The sequence below is a fragment of the Notolepis coatsorum genome, assembly GCF_963971535.1.
Source record: "Notolepis coatsorum genome assembly, chromosome: 12".
NCBI lineage: Eukaryota > Metazoa > Chordata > Actinopteri > Aulopiformes > Paralepididae > Notolepis > Notolepis coatsorum.
Window position 1 is genome coordinate 56,871,538 of NC_140176.1, and position 21,622 is coordinate 56,893,159.

Sequence of the window (21,622 nt, forward strand, 5' to 3'; positions counted from 1 at the left end):
GTTCTTATGGAAGTTCCCCTCCTTGATTGAATATAGAATCATATTAAGTAATAGGGGTCCAATTACATCCCAACATGAGAGGTACATTTCTGGTGGGATACCGTCTCTTCCAGGAGCCCTACCACTATGCATTTCAGATATGGCCTCCCTAAGTTCATCTAGTGTGATGGGTGTTTCTAACTGTTTAGCGTCATCCGCTGATAGTTTAGGAAGGTTCATTTGATTAAGATATATGTCCATTTTGTTTTGATCGAAGGCCATTTCTGATTTGTATAAGTTGGAGTAGAACTCTTTGAATGTCTCGTTGATTTTTTTAGGGTCTGTAACAAGTCCTTGCTGTGCCTTAATGGTAGTTATATCTGCAAATTTTGCGTTGGCTCTTAACTGCATAGCTAGTAGGTGACTTGGTTTAGAACCATGAAAGTAATGCTGTTGTCTTGTGCTACGTATTTGAACTTCAGATTGTTGTTTATAAATGTCATTAATCTCTTTTTAACACATTAATTTGAGTTTCAAGTCGAACCGAGTAGTTGTATTGTAAAGAGGAAAATAACGTAGAGTAAAGCGTTTCCAGCTCTGCCAGTTTTGAACAACGATTCTTGCGTATTTTGGAGGAAAAGTTCTCAGTAAAATCCATGATCAATCCCTTTACCGACATCCATAATATTCTGGGGTCCTGTATCGATTTCGCATTCTCCAGTAGGAATACAGAGAGAGCTTCTTTGAATTGTGTAATGAATTCCTTGTTTTTCAGCAATATCGAGTTAAATCGCCATCTTGGGGCTCGGGATGACAGTATACCAAATGATCCTTTTAGGAGTAAATAACAGTGATCTGATAGTGCATTGGGTACCATTTCCACGTCATAGTTATCAAATAGTCTAGGGGATGCAAAAACATAATCTATTCTGGAAAGTGTTATGTCTTGCAGATCGACTAGAGTACTTTCGGGTTGTAGGATTGAGTGATCGCCATAGGTCATTTACACCTGTATTCTTAGACCAATCCTTTAACGCATTAGATGAATTTTTCTGGTCGTTGGAAAAGGTGGGATAAGATTTATCCATCCCGGGATCCCAAATGGCATTAAAATCTGCGCCAATTATAAATGAGTATTCAGGAAGGTTTAACATTGTTCTGGTAAGTGTAGAAGTTATCCTCGTACAGATTTGGGGCATATGCCGCTACCAACGCTATTTTCCTATTCCTGTATACAATTTTAGCTATGGTTATCCGACCATCTGTATCAGACCATACTTCCTTCAATTCAATATTCAACTTCCGTTTCACGACTATAGCAACTCCACGGGATCTCGTTCCAAAGGAAGAGTGACTAATATTATGATATATGTTGTCCGCTAGCGTAGCTTTGTCTTCCACTAAAATATGCGTTTAGCTTAAAAGAGCCACATCAACCTGTTTGTTTTTCATCAGTGTGAGCACGCTTTTGCGTTTATGTTGATTATTTATTCCCCCAGTATTCCAGATCATTATATTCAAACTAGCCATAATCTATACATGTTGTTGTGTAATTGTTGGTAATGCTTCTGGAGTACGAATTCACAATGGATATACATCCAACTATTGAGGTCCCGTTGAGAGCCGAGCTTAAAAACATACATATATACACATAAACCCCTAAATCCCCCTCCCTCAGAGAGCCGTACAAGGCTGTGTTCCTAAGACACAACCTTCTCGTATAACTCCCTCCCTTACACCACCGGTTAGCCCAGAATGAGCCATTTATCCTTAACTTTCCTATGTATACCATAGGATCTAAAATTCTAAATTCTACCATAAGTAGAATGTCAACTGTGGCTTGGCCACTCTCCCGTTAAATAAAAATGAAAATAAAATAAAAATAAATACTAAAAATAAGCTTCAATTATCATGCAGATATGTTGCGTTTCTTTGCATCTGATAAAATACAACAATTTAATAATCACAAATGAGACACAAAATTGCTGGACATGTATTTAACACTAATGTTATTCTCTGTCTGCATTGTCTAATTGCTTAAGTAGATCTGTACTCTTGTCTCTGCAGTGCACTTATTTAAAATTGTTCACTCATTGCACAGCCTGCTCATATCATCTACCAAGTGACTAACGTTAGAGGTGACAATAATGTGATGGAGCAGAGATTCTGTCCTACAAATCCACTACTATCTCCACTACTATACACAGGCATTAAAGCGTTCCGTCTCCAGACGGATTTCCGTCAATTTGATTGGGGAGATCCGTCCATTTGATTCGCAGTCTGACGGAATTGGCTACCTTGGTATAATATGATTTGTAGATGCATACAGATTTAAACAAAATTGAGCCAATCAGAGGCGCCAAATAGCATTTTTTTCCTATCGCGCCGCCCCAAGCAGAGTCATCACTCAGCGACCCGAGAGACAGGACGCTGCTCGCTCCGCGGTTGCAGCTGGAGGGCTATTGGAGTGACATGATTTGCGAGGTCTGAGAGGTCTGTCCGTCACATGGCGGCTATCAAAATAGTCATGTAAAATAATTAAAAACTCCGGTGTGTTTTTGGTTTTACGACAGTCGTCTTTTTTGCAGCGTCGCGCATCAACTCTCCTTGTTTACAGACGTCACAGCCACCACGCTGCGTGCACTCGCTGCTATACCGATTTAGCTAACGTGAGCTAATAGCGTCGGTTAAATGGAAGAAGTAAGCCGGCCACTAAAAAGAAAAACCACCGCGGTTTTCTCAGCCGAAAAGGATGAGCAGCACCACCCAACAAAAGAACGTTTCGAGTGGAAGTTTGAAGATAGCGGTGTTTCAAGAGACTGGCTAGGCTACTGCAGGCTGTAGAGTGGTGAGTTAACTTGTTTTGTGTGCCGCAAGTATGTAAAAAAAAATATCGGAAACAACACATTTGTCATTGTCGTGTTAACAGTTACTTCACAGTACAAATACGTGAGTCCCCTGTTGTGGTTGTGAGTCACCTTTATTAGCTTAACTCCGTAGCAACATCACACAGGTGTATCTGTGTAGACAGTCTCCTCTCCACCGTATATTCTCTCCCCACCGTATGTATCTTTTTCTACCACCCCCCCCCCCCCCCCCCCCCCCCCCTCCTAATGTACAGTCTCCTCCCCATCATAATGTATATAATCTCTTTTAGGATCTATGGCTAACATTGATTACTGTATATTTGCATATCATATATGTCACAAATGTAACATTACCTGTAGTATGTCCCTACTATGCCATAAATGTCATGATGTCAATGTTGTGTAATGTCATAAATGTTACTATGAATTGAAAATGGGGGACCCTGATGATGTAAACAAGACGAAAGTCTTTCTCTGGTGTGCATCCCCTTAACAAAGATGTTTGTCTTGTTTACATCATCAGGGTCCCCCATTTTCAATTCATAGTGACATTTATGACATACACAACATACATGACATCATGACATTTATGACATAGGGACATACATGACTTACAGGTATATAGTACTGTTACATTTGTCACATATACGATATGCAAATATACAGTACTGTTACCCAGAGATCCTAACAGTAAATATATACATATGATGAGGAGGAGACTGTACATTAGGAGGGGGTGGGTGGGTGGAAAAAAATATATACAAACGGTGGGGAGGAGACTGTCCATTGTTGTTGTGGCATAATTGCGAAATGTGTTTAGTCCCTTGTTTGTATGATAACAAGCCATTTAGTTCATGGTTCAAAGTAATGGGAAAGGGGTGCTAGCTCGCCATCAATCAGAAGCTAGCCACAAGACTTTCATTCAAGCCTCCCTGCCTGGCACAACAACCACAACAGTAGGGTCTCTAGTCACAGTCAGGACAGTAGCTCTACAAGTAGGCTCCCTTAAAACGCTAACACTATTAAAAAAAATGCAGTGGAGGTTAAAATAAGAATATGACTTGGCCTGAAAAAAAGTTCAGTCAGGAGAATTTTTTTTGCTTTAATCCATGTATACACCAAGTTAGCTTGGTGTATTGAAGCACAGACAAACACAGAGGGAGAGAGAAAAGCAAGCACACAAATACAAGATGTGTCTGCAGACAATTTTTTGTTTATCTACCTTGTGGGGAATCGGCCGATGCCGATTATCTCAAAATGTCAAATAACATTAATTGAGTAATTGGCCCACCGATTAATCTGTCCATCACTAAACTATTATGGCTAATTGTTTTTGCATTTTTCCATTTGTATACTATCAACTCTGGGACAACCCATGCTAATGTGCTCTAGTTTTATATAGTGTTATGCTAAGGAGCAATGAACACTGAACACAAATATTGTAACTGAGGGGTACAATTCCCTGACTGTATTGAGAGTATGGTATCATTAAACCACTACTTAGTTATGTACTTTAATTACTGGCCATACAGTACACGGTATATCTGGTGAACACCCACACAAGAATACGGCTTGACAAAGAAAGTTCTATTTAGAGGTATTTATTATTAGAGCAGCAACAATAGGTTACAAATTGAGAATTATGAATTGCGCTTATATGGCGAAGAACACTTAAGTAGGTCAAGAGCGTAAGTCCATGAGCATAATAAGATGGGTATAACTGACGCCACCTGTAGCATAAGAATTACATAAGGCACACTCGTAGTCAGCTGGAGATACTAAGGGGTTCCCTCCGGTTGTAAGCCAGCAGGGGAGAGGAATGTTCGGGAGCAAAAGTCTGGATCAACGAGGAATAAAGAGACTCCAGATACAGGAGACAGTGCAATAATCCTTTGGTCCGTAGACAAAGCAACAGCTATACTCCAGTATGCAAGACAGCATGGATGAAAGCTAGCCAGCCTCTGTGGTCCTAGAGGCGGGCTCGATGGTGCTCCTCACAGGGTAGATCCCACACAGCAGTGGGGTAGACGGTTCTCTGCTCCAGCAGCCACAGTACCAAAGCAATATAATCCAGCCGGAAAAGGCTCTGCATTCGCCGGTGTAGGTTCTCCGGTGTACATATCCAACGGTTCTCGTCTAGGACTCCTCGGATGGCGGCACGAGTTTAGGCCGCCCAGCCTGGATAAGTGCACTAGCTAGAGTACGACGAACCGGTGGTAATGCTGGTTACTGTAGAACGGTAGCCGCACGATACACTATAAATAATAGACTATTACTTTACAATAGAATAAGTCGAACTCGACGATACAGCGTTAAACTCTGACACTTTAGCTATCTATTCGCACGCGGTTCTCAAGGCTCTATTTAGGGGCAAAAGGGGCCCACTTCACGGCACGTTGTATCGTGGTGAAGGCTTCAACGTTTTGGACTAAGTGCTCAACTACTGCTGTATCCACCTGCGACGTATTTATACGTAAGGTGAATAATCTAGTGCCAACCTCAGTTCTGTCTCGTATTACTGCGCAAACCTGGACATGTTGAGACATGTCTTAGCGGTAGCTTTGAACTTGCCATTGGGGGTATGGCCGTTGGCGCCTAGGGGTCGCTGTCCAATAGGAGAACGAATATTATGGTCTGGCCTGTACCTAGGTAAAGGGATATTCCGTGTATATATACAAAGAATATACAAGGGATATCAGACGATATACAAATATTATACAATATATCTCGAGTAATAAATATATATATTCGGTTTAATCTGACCCTTTGTAACAAATATGGTAAACTGTTTTAACTTGTTTCTAAACATAGTTCACAGTCCTTTCACTTGTCTTCAACACTTATTTTCTAACATGTTTAACGTGTTCAGAAACAAATCTCTGCTTTATGCTGATTCCCAAAATCCTTGCTGTGTTCTATGGGCATGTTCTCTCAAATGGAGCTTATTAGTCAGTATTATCTCCCTGACTTACATGTCCCTTGTCACCTAAGTTGAAGGGTAAGCTGTACTACATGTTGTAACCTTGAAAAGCTTTCATAGCTGTCAGTTGACTTGGGCTAGTCCTCCTCTCAGAAAGCCTCTCTGACAGCAGCCCAGCTTCAAGGGCTTCAGATATATAGCTAGCTACGCCAACACAGATATCTCCTTTACATCTCACATTGCAGGCTGTTTCATCACGGCTAATCCCTCACAGACACACACACTCTCTCTCTCTCTGTCTGACTCAGCAGCCTTCTCTCTTTTTCCCACCTTGATGGTGGCATGAAATGCCACTTACCGAGATGAAAGTCTTCCGCGGGGCCGCAATCTTCCTATGTTTTTGCTTGAGAAATAGTCATTTGTGAGATTGATGTAAATCATGGCACAGCATGGCACCATAAACATAGGCGGTAAACACAGAAATAAGCATAGCGTTAGGCCATGTCCAGACTAAACCGATTTTGGTCGTATCAGGCAAAGTATTTGATCGTTTGCACCTTTCAGCCACACGGAACTCTATTCTGGCAGCCTGAAGATGCTACTTTCTGAGACCGGCTTCCAGAGTGCGCAATTCTGAAGACGCCCCCCCTTGCATCACCATCTTTACAAGCGAAACGCGTCTTCTCCTGAACCGATGACACGATAGCCCACCTCTCCCTTACCCCACGTGTGAAAACATCACAACAACAATGGCATGTACAGAGTAGTTGCGTTCGTGTTACAGAAGCTATTGAGCTTGATCAGGCTTTTACAGCTAAATGTACTGCGCCTGTACCGTCGACAACAGATTGACATCTCCCTTAATCCGCATGCAAAACCCAGCCAACAAAAAAAGAAACATGATACATACGTCTTATATGTCCAGATATGTCCTGGCTAGAAGTGTTTATTAAACACCGGGAGTTATTATTAAACAACAATGGCATGTAGTAGTTGCGTTCGTGTTACAGAAGCTATTGAGCTTGATCGGGATGATGCAACTGTGTGATGCAATACACGATACTAGCGTCACATAGCTGGCCTTTTTCTGAAAGCCCAAGTAGTAGCCAAGCACATACTGTTCCATAGCATACCCCTTCAGTTGATCACGACAAATCCTCTCTTACCTTGACAATTAAAAAGCCTCCATAATTTAGTAAATAGTATCCCCATGGCATGGTGTTGAGCTTTAGCAGGGCTGTACGTTAACTTTTTTTGCACATAGCACTGGTGCTACAGAGGTTGATCGTTTTGTAGCACAGGCCAAAATCTTGTAGCACAAGTATAAAATGTGTTATATTTGTAACAGTCACAAATGTGCCTATTGTATTTGTGTTATTTAGTTGCAGTGCCATGTTTGGCTGTCATTTTATGCTGACAAGTTGACGTCACACAGCCAGACACGTTACGTGTAAGGAATTATGGGATTTGGTGTTGGGTGTATGGACTCTACTAGGGGTGGGAATCACCAGTTTCATCACGATACGATACGATATAGATTCTTTGGACAACAATACGATATTTGCTGATATATGCCACGATATGATACGATGCAGGTGCCTGCAATCGATATGAGACGATATCATAACATAAGCCCATTTAACACAATCAGTAACATTTAGATCAACTCAAAAAAGGCAATGGAAATATCATTTGACATTTTTATTTTTGACCTTCCAGACTTTTAAAGGAAAAACAATCTATTGTTTTTAATACACATAGACCTCCTGTTCACTGTAAAGTGCCACGTTTTGATATATTGAGCTTTAAACTTTAAGTTAAATGTTTTGGAACTCACAACACGCAACCGTTTTATGTTGCATGATCATGAATACATTTATTTTGTATTGTATTTTTTATGTTTAAATATCAACATTATCTGTCCACCCTCAGTACATTTACTATCAATATAATATACTCGTCTGACTTCATGTGATCTTTCCAAACGCACACACACACAGAGAAGGGAGAATGTCTGCCCCCTCCTCCTCACTCTGCCCGTCTGCTGTTCTCTCTATATAAATATGGCTATGAACAGCTTGTTGTTAGCTCATGCTAACGTAACGTTCATTTCGGACTTTATGACGCGAGGATTGCAAAGCATGTTATATGCATTTGACCCGTTGCCGAATAAAACAGCAGGGATTTGTTTTGGGTCGCGACAACACTATCCACTAGCTCTGTTTCAATGTCCGCGTTCCAAACGCTGCTGAGACGAGTCCTGCTCACCTGCTGTGTTGTGAGCTGAGCCGAGCGGATATGAGTCACTGCTCGCAACTCGCGGGGATATTGTTCGCTAGGGATTATGGGATTTGGTGTTTGATATATGGAGTCTTACGCAGAAGGGACATTGTATTTAATCGCACAAGACTACAAGTACCAAGTGGATAGCGGGCCATCGCACCAGTGCTATTGAAGTCAATCCTTTCATCGCACAGACTGACGTCAGTGTCGCACGTGCGACATATATATCGCACTGTACAGCCCTGGCTTTAGCCATCAAGCTATGCTATCAACATTAGCTAAATAGCTAACCAACTAAATACAATAGACAGTGGTATCCTGAGGTAACGTTAAATACAGACAACGTTTGCTAGTCGAAAGGATTGGACACAGGTACAAGTTACATCAATCAATTACTTTAATACAACACAGGTAGTTTGAGCCGCGGTCTCTCTCGCTCTCTCCACTCCCGAACGTATGTTGCATGCAGTGTGTGTCTGGAAAACTAGAGCAGCTCAAAAGCACAAAACCGGACGGCACAACAACACTTCCAGTCGGGGGGTTTCAAAATAAAAGGGCGACGTCTAAAACAGGAAAGACATTTATTTATTTTGATACTATCTTGTCTAGCACAGTCTCTGGAGCGTAACGGTAAGAAGCATTTTGTATGAAAGTATTCTGTACTTCTGTATGACAACTATTAAAGACACTTGAAACTTGAAACTTGAAACTATTTTGTAAATCTTTTACGGAAACTTTTTTTTTTTTTAATAAATGAAAAAGATCAAAATCGTTTTAGTCTGGACACGGCCTTAGACTATGAAACACGTAGACAATTAGATGCTCATAAAGTAGTGCCCGCCCTGAAGTAGCACGATGCCACTAAAATCTCTTGACGTCAATCACTGTGGGAAGTTCAGCTGGTGAGCAAACATGATGCTCATAACTGTGGCGGTGGATGTTTTGATGGCATGGCAACTTGACCTCTTGAGCCCTAGCCATATTTTCACAAAATTTGCCTAAAAGTACATACCCAAGTAAATGGAATATTGCTCCACTTCTACAAGGTCCATTTGCATGTTCTTGGTATCTAGGGACATCTACGGACCTCGGGAATGTATTCCCATTTCCCAGTGTCAGAAATATTGTGTCTGTTACTAGGGATGCACCGAAATTTCGGCCACCAAAAGTTTTCGGCCGAAAATGGCCAAAAATAGCCTTTCGGCTTTTGGCCGAGAGTTTTTTCACCGAAAATATATCCTGAAACAGAAACAACCTGTAACCTAACGCGTGTTGTTGTGATGATGTCATCAAAACGCGGCTTCAGTCATTACATGCGCAACGTGAGCTCTTCAGTCCTGCGTTCTGCAGCCTGTGATAACTCCTCTTGGGACTCGGGAGTCACACTGTTTCTATGTAAACTCTGCGCGCAACTCGTCCAATAAATGTGTCTTTAACATGCTTTATATCCTCGCCATTACTATATGCCCGTCACGGTTAAAAACCTTAACTAACGTTAGCGTTAAGCTAGCTAACAACGCTTCAGTTCCTCTTTCACTTGTCTTTCTTAAGCTACGTCATCCCCCGCTAAGAGTCACGGGAGATGTAGTAAATACAAGTCCTTCCATGTAGGCTAGAACGCAGTGAATGACAGTAGTTCAAGTTTCTTTATTAGTTGTCATACAAAAATAGAGTACTTTTATATAAAATGCTTACTGTAGCCACTACAGTAACATCATTAAGTCTGCTATAAGCTATTCTCCCTCTCATGTATGCAGATCTTTATGCAGTTTTAAAGCACCTTGGCTTTGTTCTGAATGCACTTGGTTGTAGTTATACTACAGAGAAAAGAAAATGCACTTGACTTTTATTAATATTATTTAAGTTAAGTTTTGCCATAATCATGTCTTGTCATAATCAGGTAGCTGAACAAAAAAAATACATTATATATATATTTCTATTAATCATTTTCGGCATTCGGTTTTCGACCAACTGTTTCCTATTTTCGGTATCGGTTTTGGCCAAGAATTTCCCATTCGGTGCATCCCTATCTGTTACTATGCTTGAGAAATTGTAATGAACCAAAGGAGAATATAAATTATTTGTTTTTCCCCCATCTTTGACTGTGAATAACCTAAGCAAATGAACAAAGGACAGATGATTTAGTAGATACAGTTTCAGAATTTTGCCATCCGGACACATGCTATTTGATCGGGCCTAATAAATTACCTTTTATTATGACCAAGTCATACATCTATGGATCGGGCCAAATCTCCTCTTTCCAATGGCAGAGTTAAATCGAAAGGTTATCCTATAACCTAGTTATATGAATACTGGGAGAGCATCTCGCTCTTGCCATTATGAGAACTCTCATCTCCTAGCACCTACTGTGCTCATGAACAAACAATTTGCACTCATGCACGTGACAAGGCCATGCCCCCGCATCCTGCTATAAGACACCGAACATGGTCACGCTCTACCTTCCTCGGAATTTTTTTTTCCAACATTGAAAACCCAACCAAGGGACCTCAGGGCGCTAAGAGCAAGACGCTCTGCCAGTATTCATATAACTAGGTTATAGGATAACCTTTCGTTATATATCATACTGGTCATCGCGTCTCGCTCTTGCCATTATGAGATATGGGACAGAGCGGACGCGTGACCCGACAAGTGTACCCCCTGAGGGCCCGTAAGCCCCACTACCAGGGAGGAGGGGAGTCCCGTCCACCCGCCCGTCCTAACGAAGGGGGGGAGGCAGTCAACTCCACCAAATGATTGCCTTAATTTAACACAAGCCAAAGTCAAATGACTGATGACTGTCAGTGTGATTAACACTTTGATTGCCTAAGGCTAAATTCATGATATACCATCCGTTGCCATCTCTATTTGTCTATGGAGAAGTTCCCCTTCTTTGCAGGGCTATAACTTTTTAAATTCTATTGCTAGATTGCCATTATTAGGGCCCATTCAAGGTCCTATATGTATTGTTCATTGTGTAGCAACGTTAAACTTTTTCATTCACATATTCATAGTAAAATATGGTCTAAAGTATAAGTATGTTTTCATCTCTTTCTGCAGCTTTCTCCAGAACGTGATTTATAGCCCCAAATGCATTATATTGATGATGAAATACAGTTTGGTAGGAATCTGTGCGAGATAAAAAATGTCAATTGGACGTACTTCTAGAAGTTTCTACGTATCATCTGATGATGACCGGATGGGTGGGGGATCGTTTATAATTCCGTGGGCAGCGTTATATCATTCATCTAGTGTGGGTGATATGATCATCAGAGCAGTTTATATCGAACACGTTCAAAAATAACGCTCAATCTTACCGTATCTTCCTCGCGCCGTTGGACGATGAGCGTGGAACTGAAATATTCCTATTATGGGATGTAGAAATACGCGATCTATTTCCAGGTTGTATAATAGTATATACGTCCAAATCATGTTGTTTATCGAGTTATTGGCAACGGATCGCTATGTATTGTGTCGAGATCGAGTCCCGGGACCTATAGAGAGTGCCCGGAAGTAATATGGACGATCAGCACTTCATCCACATGACTTCCTGTTTGGCGCTTCTGCCGATCGGCCACCAGATGGCGCTCTTGAACCGCTAGAGGGTTGAGAGGAGGCCAGCACTGTGTCTCAGGGCTGCAGAGGAAAAATATGATTTCGATCACAGATTTTTGAAATATTGATATTAAAGACGAGTTAGGGCGTCCTCTGCAACTTTAGCATGGCTAGGAAAGACGCCTAAACACGTTTTCGGCACTTAAGTGTTAACACTTTGGACGCCAACAACGAGTATACTCGTTATTGCCCGTCATGCGTTGTGCGCCAACAACGAGGGAACTCGTTTTTGGGATCAATATTAAAATTTTTCGCCATGACATTCATAATTCATCCAGCCTCCCCCGGGACGCAGCTGGACCCTGTTCTGATATTGCAACGCCTCAATACCGCCGCCTGGTGGATTTCGGGCGAGTTACACTCAAAAGTGCATTGGATCGCTTTCGAAACGCAATCAATATGATTTTGGCGTTTATTGCGTCATACAAACGGGAAATGGATCTAGCAGATCGACGTCAAATAATTGGAATATTTTTCCTCCAGTCTCATCTGCGAACGGTAAGAGGAATCTAACGTTATTTTCAGCCCGATTGTTTATTTATTTCACTGCAATCCATCTGATCAACGTATCAACCCATACTAAAAGATTTTTTTTTAAGATACATTTTTTGGCGTTTTTATCGCTTTATTTCTACTGGGCAGTCCAGTAGATAGAGATATAGGAGGAATGGGAGACGAGGAATGGGAGACAGAGTGGGGGGAAGACATTCGGCAAATAACGACGGGTTCGGGAATCAAACCACTGGGGCGCCACAATCAAAGAATTATAAACGACCCCCCCCCCCCCTTCCTTCACGCATGATGAAGCATAATATATACCGATCATATACATATACACAGCGTGTATAGGAAAGAAATGCCAATCGATAATCTATCATATGCGCAGGGGGCGAAATTAAAGCCCGCCGCCCGCCAGGGGCGCTCAGTTTTTACCTTTGGCGCTTGCCACTGAGAGCCCTGCCCGCCGTGTGGCGTGTGGACGTGTAGTTCATAACGTTACTCTTATTTTGAAAATCTGTGCGGGTCTCATTTCCGGCCCAAGCGCAGCTAGAGTCATAATATCGATGGCTCCGGCAGTTAGCAGCATTCGGTTCGTATGATATTCTTATTTTGAAAAAAAACGTGGCAACGAGTCATATCCGGCCAGCCCTGCAGCGGGATACTATTGGCTTCTGCTCGTATCAACACAGAGCGGCCCGCAGCTCTAGTGCCACTGCTAACGTTAAGCTCTCAGATGGTAGCAGCTCGCCTGCAGCATCTAGTGCTAACGTTAAGCTCTCAGAATGGTAGCAGCTCGCCCGCAGCTCTAGTGCTAACGTTAAGCTCTCAGAATGGTAGCAGTCTGCTCTAGTCTAGATCGGACCTCCATGAGCTGTATAATACCTCCGTTCCCTCGTTAGCTAGCTCGCGTTAGCTAGCTCACTTAGATCGATCTGTCCCAGTAAACTAAATTGTCTTAACGTTATCTACAGGGCTAGCAGTAGCTACAGATAGCTCCTGATATCAATGTCTTATAACATTGATTGAATGCGTATTCTAGCTGAGGGCATGTTGAATGTGATTTGACAAAATAACCGTAACGTTAAAAAATAGGGTCCAGCTGCATCGCCGGAGAATCCTTGCATGCTGAATGTAGGGTCTAGCTGAATATAGGGTCTAGCTGCAGGGCCGGAGAATCCTTGCTGGAGCTGGAGGCTACTCAAGTATACACACAGTGGAGCTGTTTGCAGATAGCAAGCATTTTGACTTATTGCGTGGTGGCGATGTCTCACAGATAATACAACTACAAGTATGATTATATAATATATATTTTATTAAAAAAAAATTATATAAAATATATATATATATTTTTTTAATCAAAATTTTTTTGGCAGGTAAGAAATATGCTTGGCGGGTAGACTCTTCCCATCTACCCGCCACTGGCCGGTGAGTCAAAAAGTTAATTTCGCTCCCTGCATATGCGTCAGGGCCTATAACTTGCGTTTTAGGAATTACTGCAGAAAACCTTAAAAACATACTTATTCACGATGGTATTAACACGACAATGTATGAATGAAAAAATATAGCGTTCCCACATCCGGAACGATAGATACCCGATGTTGAATGGGCCATAGTAATGTCGATATAGCTATAATATTTAAAAAGTTATAGCCCTGCAAAGAAGGTAAACATCTCCATAGGCTTACAGCGGTGGCAGAGGGCACAAAGATGGGCATACTGCGTGGCAGACAATGTGTTAATATACAGTGATAAGTGACTGTTTATAATTTATATATTATTTGTGTTCAATACTAACAGCTGTTTGGGGGATTCTTTTATGAGGCCAAAATCTTTTTGAATTTGCTGTACTGAAAGGCTGCATATGTCTACTTTATATACTTAATCACTGTAGCGGATGAACAAATTAAGTGAAAATCTTATGAATGTATATACTGCATGATCCAAATATTGGATTATTTAACCAATTTTAAAGTTTCATTACATTTTGTGACTGAAATCCACCCTGAATCCACCCTTCTACTGGGATCAGTTTAATCCTGATATTTTTTTGGATCAAAGTGATCCCAATCCTACTAAAAGGTTTTGAGCAATGCATACTGAAGGTTTGATCCGGATCAAAACCAAGATTGGATTATGTAATCCAATCCGATTTCAGAATCCTTTTTTTCTTTTGAACAACCCATTTTCAATATTTGATCAAATCTGTTATCCGAAATCCGATCGGATTGCTTTTGAACAACCGAGCCCTGGGTCTCCTTTCTTAGGACTACAACGATTTCATGAGTGCTTCTTCTCGCGTCTAAATCATTCGTTTTCCGGTGCAATGCGCAGAGATTTTTACAAGCTCATATTTCACTAATAACACTTAACACTTGGTAAACAAACGTAGTGCTGAAAATATACACTTTGACTGCTGTTTTGATATGGCTAGGGTCTTTACTATTGGCTACATTCGAAAAATAAACGCAACACTTAATACATACTGTATTGATCTATTTGTGACGTGAAATAAATCTCACACCAGTACCGGGCTGATCGGGCTTAAGAGGTTAAATCGACCAAACAGAGTTGTTGGAAAGCTGAAGGAAATTGATAACCATATGAAAAATGTATTCCACTGGGAATGGATGGCTCTGAAAATAACAGTTTAGCTTGGAGGTACAAATATCGACAACAACATCCCTGTCGGCACCCTGGGGACTAAACGCCAGAAGTGGATGTTGTCTGTCTACACCAGGGGTAGGCAACCCTAGGCACGCGTGCCTGCATGCGGGGGCATTTTCATAGGCACAGGGGGCAGCATTTTTTTTTGCTTTGAAATATTATAGTGAAATATTTTGCACTGTTGTCGCATTTATCTTGTTGAAATCCTCCCACAGGTTCTTTTTACTACCACATATTTAATTGAGACCCTTTATTTGTTTATTATTTCAATTTAGCTGGAAATACATTGCTACATCATTCAGTAACATTTGCAGAGCCTTATAACAAAAACATTATTACGGTCACCATTGTGACCAGTGGGATTAATCAACACATTTTATTATTTATTTTTCTATTTCATTGAACATTGCACATGTTAAAAGCAATTTTTTTTACTCAAAATGTGAGTATTACCAAGTCAACTTGTGTTCTTAAAACAATGAAAATAAACATAGTTTTATTAGGTTGAAATAATGTGGTTGTGTACTTATTTTTCTGTTAACTTATTATGGATTGAAAACTGAAAACCTTAATGCACAGTAACTGAACTCAATATTTTTAAGTTCTGGTAACTTATTATTATTATTCTTTTTACAGTGTAGTCTTGCGATCAATCAAAACTTATTTACACGATATACCTCACATTCACCCCCCATTCACATCCTGGTGTTCTCCTGGTGTTCTCCATTAGGCCTGTAGGTGGAGCTATGACAGCACACGTACCGATGGTGTGTGATGTGTCCAAAAATGAATGGGCAAATGTGAGTGAAATGGTTGCACTGTATGCAGCTGTTTGTCTGCATTGCATCCCCCCCAACTCAGATTTAGGGTTGATACAACCATCATAATAATATTGTTAATAATAACAATAATGATGTAATAATGTAAACATTATCATTAAAAAGACCTGATTATGAGAAAGAAAATTACGATGCATGGAAAATTGTTGAGGCACACTAGTTACAACTATATTTCAAACAGGCACTCCATGTCAAAAAGGTTGCTGACCCCTGGTCTACACTTTACACTGTGTGGTCATGTTGTCTGTCTATCTACACCAGGGGTCAGCAACCTTTTTGACATGGAGTGCCTGTTTGAAATATAGTTGTAACTAGTGTGCCTCAACAATATTCCATGCATCGTAATTTTTTTTCTCATAATCAGGTCTTTTTAATGATAATTTTTTACATTATTACATCATTATTGTTATTGTTATTATTAACTATTATTATGATGGTTGTATCAACCCTAAATCTGAGTTGGGGGGGGGGGGGGATGCAATGCAGACAAACAGCTGCATACAGTGCGACCATTTCACTCACATTTGCCCATTCATTTTTGGACACATCACACACCATCGGTGTGTGTACTGTACTGTACGTGTGCTGTCATAGCTCCACCTACAGGCCTAATGAAAAACACCAGGAGAACACCAGGATGTGAATGGAGGGTGAATGTGAGGTATATCGTGTAAATAAGTTTTGATTGATCGCAAGACTACACTGTAAAAAAATAATAATAATAAGTTACCAGAACTTAAAAATATTGAGTTCAGTTACTGTGCATTAAGGTTTTCAGTTTTCAATCCATAATAAGTTAACAGAAAAATAAGCACACAACCACATTATTTCAACCTAATAAAACTATGTCTATTGTCATTGTTTTAAGAACACAAGTTGACTTGGTAATACTCACATTTTGAGTAAAAAAAAATGGCTTTTAACATGTGCAATGTTCAATGAAATAGAAATAAATAATACAATTTGTTGATTAATCCCACTGGTCACAATGGTGACCGTAATAATGTTTTTGTTATAAGGCTCTGCAAATGTTACTGAATGATGTAGCAATGTATTTCCAGCTAAATTGAAATAATAAACAAATAAAGGGTCTCAATTAAATATGTGGTAGTAAAAAGAACCTGTGGGAGGATTTCAACAAAATAAATGTGACAACAGTGCAAAATATTTTACTATAATATTTAAAAAAAAAAAAAATATTATTTAAAAAAATAAAATAAAATAATGCTGCCCCCTGTGCCTATGAAAATGCCCCCGCGTGCCTATGCAGGCACGCGTGCCTAGGGTTGCCTACCCCTGATCTACACTTTACTCTGTGGTGGTCATGTTGTCTGTCTATCTATACTTTACACTGTGTGGTAGGCAGTGATGCCAGTAACTAGTTACTCTAATCTGTAGGGCTGACCTTTTATTTATTTTTTTATTATTATTATTTTTTGATCTTATGTTGTGGGACTTGTACAGCACTTTGGTAAACGTTGTTGTTTTTAAATGTGCTCTCTAAATAAAGTGGATTGGATTAATTAATTAAGTAGCCCCTTTCGTGACTGTGACGCAGCCAACAAGGTTTCACTCGGCTGCCCTGCCTGGGTGCAGTACTGTGGGGCTGCTCTCACAGCCAACGACATGACATTACATAATTATGTTGCAACTTTCGTCTATCAAGCAAACAATTATATAAATATTTATATGTAGTTGATAGAGTCAAAGGCAGAATTCGACTTAATTAAGCACGTTTTATTAAGACATATTTTTATATGGGTCGGGACACTTTAAAAAAGCAGCACAATGAACACAAATCTGGCCGACATAGTCTTAAATAACAAACGGCATTGCTTCGCTTCTTCGTCGACATGTCTGCTGTAGGGATGGGAATTGATAGGATTTTATCGATACGATTCCATTATCGATTCTGTTTATCGATTCCCTTATCGATACCCGATCAATTTATAATTTAAATAAATAAATTGGAAATGCAACAGAACTAAGCTGGTTAGAATAACAACATGCAACTTGACATTTCTGATTGTCATTTATAGTTGAGCCCCCATGTCAGGGGCGACAGTGGCTCGGGAGGTAGAGCAGTCGTCTGGCAATCCGGAGGTTCCCGGTTCGATTCCTACTCCTCCCGGGCAGCGTGTCGATGTGTCCTTGAGCAAGACACTTAACCCCTAACTGCTCCCGATGAGCAGGCTGGCACCTTGCATGGTTGCCTCCGCCGTCGTTGTGAGTGATTGGGTAAAATGTAAGGAACAAATTGTAAAGCGCTTTGGATATAAAAAAGCAGCCATTTATTTAAAAAATAAAACATTAACTATAGCCTACACTTAATAAAATAATGTATTTGAGATTCTCTTAAAATGTATTTTTTTTTATTCTTAAACTAATTTAAAGGGAAACTATTTTACTATTTCTTTCACTATTTGGGCACTTTTACACAATTCCTGTGAGTCTATGGAACACCTCTGTAATATATATATATTTTTTTATTCATTGTTTTGTATTTCTAATCAAGTCCTCAAAAACAGCATTTTTCTACCTCAAGATCTCGAGCCGTTTTGAGCCTGGGCTCCAACCACTGTGTGCAGCTCATCTTGTACCTCGCCATTATCATGCAGCGGTGTCTTTCTGACATCACAAATCATCACATTTTCAAATGACTCAGTTCAGTGAGGGTGAATATTGTGAGAGGAGAATTGGAAGAATGCGCCAATATGAGAATTAGAGACATACGGTAGATCATATTAATATAAGTTCACATAGCTAGGAAACAATGCTAAACACTCAAAAAGGCCATTTATAAGATAGTTCCCCTTTAATCTATTGAATAACAGCTCGTTATTCCTCTGACTTCTGTCTCACACACACACACACGCACACACTCACACACGCACACACACACACACACACACACACACACACACACACACACACACACACACACACACACACACACACACACACACACACACACACACACACACACACACACACACACACACACACACACACACACACACACACACAGAGCCCCTGGGCCCCTGTCCTGTAAGGTATTGGCTTGTGTTGCTACACGGACACATTTGTATGTTGCACCACGGTACTTCCTGTCTTACAGAGTACAGACTAGTAAACAAACACTCCGTCTCTTATTATATGTGAACTAAAGAGTACAAGGTTTACACAACAGCCCCCACCCGCTGTTTTATTGTATTTGTACCTGTACTATCCGCTGTCAGCTGTTTATCTCTCTCTGAGAGCTTGATTAACTAGCGTTAGCTCACGTTAGCTAGCGTTAGCTCCGCGGCTAATTTTAGCTCACCCTGAACTAAATCTATGACTAGGTTCTAAAGCATTCAAGTAGTTTTCACTGCACATAGAATTAGCCAAACAGCGGGAGCATTTCGGGAGCATATTACCAAAACCCAGGCAATTTCGAGCCCTTAATGAATCAAATAGTCTGCCATGGCTACATGCTAACGCTAACGTTATTGCGCAACTGTAGGAAAAACCTGGCAGCGATAAGGGAATCAATCAAAAGTCACGGGAGCCACACGGTTCCAGGCATCGGCCAATTAGGAACCGGTTCCCAATGGGAACCGGTTTTCGATTCCCATCCCTAGTCTGCTGCACATGTCCTTGGTGTTTTCAACACAGATAATCTCCACGTGCTTGTTGTAGAGAGGTGGAGTCGGGCCGCAGCTTACTTTCGTTTCATTGGAATGGAGGCGGGAAGGCGCCGCTTACTTTAGTTTCATTGGAATGGAGGCGCAAGATTTTGGTTTTGAACTTTTTTTATTTTTTTTTGAAGATTGTGCCATCGAACGAAGCTTCGAAGTATTTAAGACACCCCTAATCTGATTACTTTTTCAGTAAATAGTAGGGATGGGTACCTTTCACATTTGAACCGATACGGTACCGGTACCTGTGAATCGATACCGGTACCCAACGGTACCTTTTTTCTGTACTTTAGTCTAAAAAAAATGTATTTACCTACCTCAGTCGTGAAAAAAAAATCCTAACTTCAAATAACTACAATTTCGACAGTTTTCGGCTTGCCATTGCTCCAACTGCTTTGTTGTTGAATCAAGTCAAATCCTAGGTAAGCATATATTGTGCGTGTGAACGTTGACATGAAAAGAAAAAACTTAATTTTTTTCTTTTTCTTTTTGGGTATCTCACTTGAATCGATACTCGGTAGTACCGACGTGTTTCGGTTCGGTACCTCAAAAGAACCGAATTCGGTACCCATCCCTTACTAAATAGTAATCCAACTTACTTACAGTTACTTTTCCAAGTGGTTGTGCGTTACTATTTAGTTACTATCTCATAATGCTGATAAGAGAGCCAGGGGTACAGTCGGCTAGAACGGAGATGGGACGTGCACTCGCGCATGTTTACATTTATACCTGATTTTAGAATGGCTTCAGCATGAAGTTAAATCAACTATCCAGTTCGTTTTATAGTGTAATTTGGCTACTTGAGAGAGAGTGAGAGAGATTCATGTTACGCGCGACTTGTGGAGTACGCACTGAGTCCGTTGTCTCAGAATGGATTTGGTAGAGAGAGAAAAAAAACTGTTGTCATTCTTATGTTGTGGCAGCAGCAGGGACGACGACTTCGTAACCTAGTTACTTTAAAAGTAACTAAGTTACTTTGATAATCAAGTAATCGGTAAAGTAACTAGATTACTTTTTAAAGGAGTAATCAGTAATCAGATAATTTTTTATCTGTGGCATCACTGGTGGTAGGGGTGTAACGGTACACAAACCACAGTTCGGTACGTACCTCGGTTTTGAAGTCACGGTTCGGTACGGGTTTCGGTACAGTGGGGGGAAGTTTGGCTTTCCATGTTCCACTCAGGAGTGATATAGTGTGCAGTAACTGTTAAGTAGGTCAACGAATATTCTATATTCCAATGAATAACCGACTTGCAAAACAAATATTAGATTGTGAAAAAAATAGCTGAACGTGCGAGTAGTAATGAACCACGACCATCGGGTCGCAAAGACAGTGATTTGCACTCATAAACGATTGGAAATACTTCAGATTTTGATTAACTTGTGGAACCTAGAGACAGTTTTATGCAAGCTATGTAAACTACAGCTGGCCTACCTTCTTTTTTATGCTAACGCTATTTTGGGAATTCTAGTGTCAATATAGTTTAGAATAGATGACACCCCCCTACACACAAACAAGTCGCATTAGAAACAAAACAAGCATGTGGAAAAGACGAACAAGACACACAAAGAGAGCAGAGAAAGAGCCCTTAAACGTAGTTTACAGACTTTCTGAAAGAACACATGTTCCCATCTATTACATTTCCGGTACAGTTGCTATAACATAACTGTAAGACCTCACTAATTAGCCTAAACCACTTGAAGTCGTGGTAATTTCCATGAATTAAAATATTACATGGAAATAAACAACCAAAACCTTTTCGATCCTACACGTCGACCAGCGACTTTGGGTCTTTGAAAAGCGCTATACAAAATAAATGAATTATTATTATTATTACACATTATCAGAATATTTTTCCCCTTTTACCCACTTTAATCTCTTTTTTCTATTTCACTTAGTAGCCGTGACTTGACTTGAACATTACCTTCTATCCCCTCAGCCTTACGAGCCTGGAGACGACTGGTCGGAGCACATCAGCTCCTCTGGGAAGAAGTACTACTACAACTGCAGGACGGAGGTGTCCCAGTGGGAGAAACCCAAAGAGTGGCTGGAGAGGTAGCTAATGTTTCCTCGACACGAACATTAATCCTGATATTACCATTGGACGTCTGGATGAATTTTGAATTTTGTGCGTCCTGTCCCCACAGAGAGCAGAGGCAGAAGGAGGTCACAAAGATTGCTGTTGTAAACACTTTCCCCAAAGACAGGGACTACAGAAGGGAGGCCATGCAAGCATCTGCAGCCTCTGGCTTCACTGCTGCTAGTAAGTATTCTGC

The 21,622-nt window shown here is 40.6% G+C and overlaps 1 protein-coding gene across 1 annotated transcript in view; it reads left to right on the forward strand.

Moving 5' to 3' along the window:
- The window catches only part of waca (WW domain containing adaptor with coiled-coil a), a 145,010-nt gene that overhangs the window by 41,643 nt on the left and 81,745 nt on the right, over positions 1–21,622 (forward strand). The window contains exons 5-6 of the mRNA XM_084326333.1: positions 21,286–21,401; positions 21,494–21,609. Coding sequence (XP_084182459.1) covers positions 21,286–21,401; positions 21,494–21,609 — 232 coding nt within the window. The remainder of the gene's footprint in view (positions 1–21,285; positions 21,402–21,493; positions 21,610–21,622) is intronic.